Source organism: Corticium candelabrum (genome assembly GCF_963422355.1).
Source record: "Corticium candelabrum chromosome 12 unlocalized genomic scaffold, ooCorCand1.1 SUPER_12_unloc_2, whole genome shotgun sequence".
In the NCBI taxonomy this organism is placed as follows: domain Eukaryota; kingdom Metazoa; phylum Porifera; class Homoscleromorpha; order Homosclerophorida; family Plakinidae; genus Corticium; species Corticium candelabrum.
This window is the reverse complement of record NW_026912658.1, coordinates 15,001-20,532: the sequence shown is the minus strand read 5'-3', so window position 1 is coordinate 20,532 and position 5,532 is coordinate 15,001. Positions and strand designations below refer to the sequence as shown.

Genomic DNA, 5,532 nt, shown 5'->3' with positions numbered 1-5,532 from the left:
GTGACACAGAACTAAATATGAAGTTGATAGTCAACTATATTAATCTTACCTGTGGTTGCAGGTGATCTCGGCATTGTAGTACGTGTGTCTGAGCTCTATACACAGAAACAAGTCATGCACAGACGATACACAATTGTGATAACTAAATTATTACCACAACTTGTCAAAAATGTCTAGTTTATCTCACCTGGCAGTATTCTTCTAGCACACAAGCAACATCATTTCTGTATATTGCACTAAGAGCCTTTATCAGTCGTCCTATTGTAGCTTCGTTAGGAATTACCATCCTGCACCATCGCTTTAGCACATAAAGAGTGGAGCTCACACACTTCTTGCTCACCACGTCTTCATTAAGAGGTCTGTTTAACAGCTCAGACCATAACCTCCTCCAGTCATCTCCTAGATCATCATCTTCATCTAGAAGTTTAGACACTGCCAACAAACAGGTTGCAGTTGGTTCATCAATGAGGGACTTGACTGGTGTCATATAGCTGACTAAAGTACAAAAATTTAATAAATCATTAATTAATGCAACAACATAGTACAACAAGTCAACAAAACATACTAGATTTATGCTGTAATGGCTGAGAAGTGCCACATACTGTTGACATCATTTCAGTGTCCTAAAAGTAAACAGCAATTCAGATAGAGACAAATATACAATACAAAGTTACTCACTGAAAACTTAAGTTGTGGATACCAAAGAGAAAGTCTGTCAGGAGGTTGAATTTCATCTTTTGTCACACTGCTGTAGAGCTCACAACGAGTATGTTGATATCCATTCAAAGAGATAAACTCAACTGTACAACTTTGTGATTCTGAAATCGATGCTTCATACATAAATCCCAAATGCAACTTCAGACCTGCCATTCCTTGCTGTTTCGCCTTGTTGACAGCATCCACAATCCACTCACGAATAGCAACACACACCTTGGCATTGAGTGCTGTATGTGACAACACAGTCATTTGAAAGTTGTATCTGTTAAGAGCAAACTCCAGTCAATGACCAGGATAGATGTGGAAGTAGCCCACATTGCGATAAATAACTGCCAAGCGACAAAAACGTTTACACAGAAGAGTCAGTATTCTGTAGAATAATGGCTGAGGAATGCGGATGGGAGCAGATGACAAGATAAGAGGCAATGACTTCAGCTCGTCATTCATCTTATCTGATTCAAGACCAACTGCATGCTCCAGGAGACAAGGAATGAAGCAAGCGTCTCTCTCAAACATGTTCTGTTCTTCCTCACTATGCAATGGACCTTTGCTTTCTACTTCAAAATTAAGGAAATCTTGGCAATTTGCTTTCCCTATATTTTCCTCTTCAATAACAGAATACTCACACAGCAAATCATAGTGCCTCATCAGTGACACAATGAGACGTTGAGCAGAACCGGCATCTGATAAAAGATGTCTCACAAGAGACATTGTCATGATGCCTTTCTCTTTGCTGCGTTTTACATCATTCCATAACATGGGAGGAACATCACCTTCCATGTATATCGTGATCACTTTCTGCAGCTGTGATACAAACCATTCCACATCTAACACGACTTCTTCATCATCTCCACTCTTCAATGCCATGGGATGATACATCAACACTGCACGACTACTCAAATACTGCAGCAACACCAACAGCTCCTCTCGACTTTTGATTACAGTAGCATTCATGGCAAGCTGCAGTAATTCATCAACAGTTGTCGTCTTCTTTTGTGGATAAGAGACTTTCACTTCTCGTACCTTCTGCTCATACTTGAGCCATCTGATCGGCAATCTGTGATGTTGAGCCACCTTGTGAGCCACCTCCTCTGTCTTCTGACGAAGTAATTTCACTTGTGGATCTACGAATCCACTGTCTGGATCTGTCACTGTGTTATCCACATAGAAACACATTACATCTTTAGATGCCCAGATGATATGCTCTGCCAGCACTGTGCCCTCCAGTTTCTTCCTTATGAATGCATCCTGTTTCTCCATCATCTCTGGTTGCTCCTTTAGCTCATCAGCATGTGTCCCTACTAGAAACATGGCAGGTGATCTGATTCCTTCTTTCTCAAATATCATGATACGACGTGACTGATCACCTTCCATGATATGAACACCTGATACCCATTCTTCCAATCGATCAAAGTTTGTTTCGTTATCAAACAAAGGAATGTGGATAATTTTTCCATCTTCTGAGCGAAACTGACATGGAGTCTTGCCGTCCATTGGTAGAGAAGCATTAAACACAATGTACACAAAACCAGCTTTTGACATGATCAAATGATGTGTGACATAGAACACATTCTGACCAGCATAGTCCAACACAGTAAGCACGATTTCTTTCTTAGCTTTCTGACGAGAGCTTGGGTCTCTCAAGCTCTTAGCAACCCTTTCTTGAATGTGTTGAGGTAGAGTAGTTGTGTTCTCAGTTGAAGATTCATCAACATTGAGAGGCAATGTGTCTTCAGATTGTAAAGATGAAGCTTTTGTTTGCTTCTTTCTATTGACTTTTGTTCCTTCCTGCTGCTGCTGCTGCTGCTGCTGTTGTTGCTGCATGTCTTGATTGTCAGATGACAGCTCAGCAGTATTCCTTATGACTGATTGCGTCGTCCTTTTTTTTATTTCGGGCTGCGAAACGTTTTGACATTTAGAACCATCACTCATTTCAATGCTTTCAAATTCAATTTCTTGAAATGAAGATGCAGATTCAATTGCCTTTCTTTTTCGTTGCTTTACTCTTTGTTTTTTAGGCTGCTGTTCTTGTTCTTGTTGACTGCTTGATAAATGGCTACCAAAACTTGTGACAATAGAGTTACTGTCTCGTTCATCTTCAACTGACTTATCTACATCCATTGAATCTCTTTCAAGCTGCTCATGTGATGTGGAACATGCTGAGACAACTTGCATGTTTGTACCACTTGGTGATTGCCATTCTGTAGCTGTGTTGGGAAGAAAGATGTTAGGGTCTTTCAACGTTGACAAATTTAATGGCATCTGCAGTGACTGCTGCATATCTGATGCAGCCAACTGAGGAGATTCAGAAACTGCCGAAATTGTTTGCTGTGTATCCAACAACAAAGATGAGACATCATCAGACCTCTCATTAGTAGCTGTAGCAACACTCAACATAGGATTGATAACAGGAGAATGTATGGATGACATCTGGGATGAATCAACCCCATGATACAGTGAAGATTCAACGTCATCCTCAGACATAACAGGGAAAGATTGTAAATCTGAATCCTGTGTCAAAGATTCGATTGCATTCATAATAGGAAAAGGAATGGGTGACTGCTGCACAAAATCAACTTGTGATTCCTGACGTTTTGCAACCTCAATATCATCAGTAAAGGAAACAGAGACTGCTTGTATGTTTGAGTCTTGCTTTGATGATTTGCTTGCAACACGACTGCGTTTCTGTCTCTTTGGTGGTTGACCTTCTTTTGACTTAAAATATTGATCTTTCACTTGTGGTGTGTCGAGTGTATCTGCCATATTGATCACAACATTCTTCTCATATATTTCTGTGTAGTCAGCACTTGTGAGAGGCTTGGTCCAGTCACATGCTTCCTTCACAATAATCTGACACTTTGGATCAAACACCACTCCTCTTGTGCTCGGCTCATCACGATTGAACTTCTGCAGAGTGAGAGATTTTGTTAAGCTCGTCTTACCGGCACCATCACGACCGACAACATCAACACGTAAAAACACATTCACTGCTGATCCCTCATCACAACTTGACAGATAGATACGCAATGCTGTCTCTCCTTGAGACACAATCTCTTCAGGAAATGTTTCTATAAATAAAACAAATTCAAGTATTAAAAGGTAAATAAAAGATAAAAGTAGCATATTTCATTTACTCACCAAAAGCTTGAATGATTGATGCCATTTTGAGATTTCCTCGTTTTTCTGATCTCTTCACAGCAGATTCTTTTCCAATTACAATTTTCTTCAAATCAGCTCCATGTGACATAAGAAGTTGTGCTACATTGTTATCCTGTTTAACTATGGCTAAATGTAATGCAGTTCTCCCTCCCTTCATCTCAGCATCAACATTAGCACCGTGTTCTATCAGTAAACGACATAAATCAATGTCCCCCAACTCTGCTGCTAGATGTAGAGGATGTGCATTATATATACGACGTAGATCAGTGTGTAGAGGTACAACCTCAGCATTTACAGATGCTCCATGATCAATCAAATACTGACACAAAGTAAAGTCCTGCTTTTGAATTGCTGTGTGAAGGAGTAAGTAACCTGATCTGGAACGGCAGTTTAATGCACTCAAACTAAATCTATTTGAAGTGTCTAACTTAGCAATTAGTTCTAAAATGTAATGACAAGTACGAGTGTCACCAGCTTCATTGGCATGATGTAAATTGGCTACAAGATCTTCTTTACCAATATTCACCTTTTCTAAGTCATCTAATGAGGGCCTACCTAAATGTTCAAACAGCCAGCCAAATGTCTTAGCAACTCTGTACTTCAAAGCAACATGTAAAGGTAAGTTTCCTTCTCTGTCAGCTATATGAGGGTTCACTCCATGTGATATCAACTTATCACACAACTCAACACATTCAACACGACTCTTACAAGCCAAGTGCAGTAATGTCTCACCACACACATTCAATACATTGCAATCAGCATCATTTTCAACTAACACATCAACTGTTTTCATATTTCCTTTCTGAAATGCAACATGTAGAGATGTGTCTCCACTGCCATCTGTAGCATTCACTTGAGCTCCCTTTGCTATAAGCATCACACAAACCTCAGGGCAATCTCTCTTGCTACAAGCTGCCTTATGAAGAGAAGTTTGATGAAAATTATTTGTAGCAAGCACATCAGCATTGCAATCCAACAGATGTTGAACTGTTGATGTTAAAGCAGCCTCACATGCCAAGTGTAGTGGTTGGTTTCCATCTTTATCCACTGCATCAATCTTGGCATTATGTTTTAGTAAAATAGAACACAATTCAGGACAGTCTTTCCATCCACCAGCTGCTGTATGTAGTGGTGTTTGTCCATCTTCATCCAATGCATTTACATCTGCTCCATTAGAGAGTAACAAATGACTTGTTCTTGTATGACCTCGTTTCCATGCCAAGTGTAGTGGTTGGTTTCCATCTTTATCCACTGCATCAATCTTGGCATTATGTTTTAGTAAAATAGAACACAATTCAGGATAGTCTTTCTTTCCACCAGCTGCTGTATGTAGTGGTGTTTGTCCATCTTCATTCAATACATTTACATCTGCTCCACAATCCACTAACAGCTGGACAGTCCGAATGTTCCCATTACTAGCTGCTATGTGTAAAGGGCGGTTACCAAGACGATCTGCTACATTCACACTCTCATTTGTTATCAGTGGACGACACACAGCGGGAGAGTCACCCAAGTATAAGTAACTATCAACAGCTCTGTGAAGAGGAATTTGACCTTTATTGTTGACAGAAGTAACGTCTGCTTTGTGATCAACTAACAGTTGACAGATATCGACAAGATGAGTATAAGCAACGGCATGAAGCGGCGTATCTCCAT

At 40.1% G+C, this 5,532-nt stretch overlaps 1 protein-coding gene across 1 annotated transcript in view; it reads right to left on the bottom strand.

Moving 5' to 3' along the window:
- Window positions 1-49: 49 nt before the first annotated feature.
- The window catches only part of LOC134197840 (uncharacterized), a 5,808-nt gene continuing 325 nt past the window's right edge, over window positions 50-5,532 (bottom strand). The window contains exons 1-6 of the mRNA XM_062667188.1: window positions 5,243-5,532; window positions 3,856-5,101; window positions 679-3,785; window positions 566-623; window positions 188-495; window positions 50-95 (exon numbers count right to left, since the gene is read on the bottom strand). The exon at window positions 5,243-5,532 is cut by the window's right edge and continues 325 nt beyond it. Coding sequence (XP_062523172.1) covers window positions 1,000-3,785; window positions 3,856-5,101; window positions 5,243-5,532 — 4,322 coding nt within the window. The 3' untranslated portion in view covers window positions 50-95; window positions 188-495; window positions 566-623; window positions 679-999. The remainder of the gene's footprint in view (window positions 96-187; window positions 496-565; window positions 624-678; window positions 3,786-3,855; window positions 5,102-5,242) is intronic.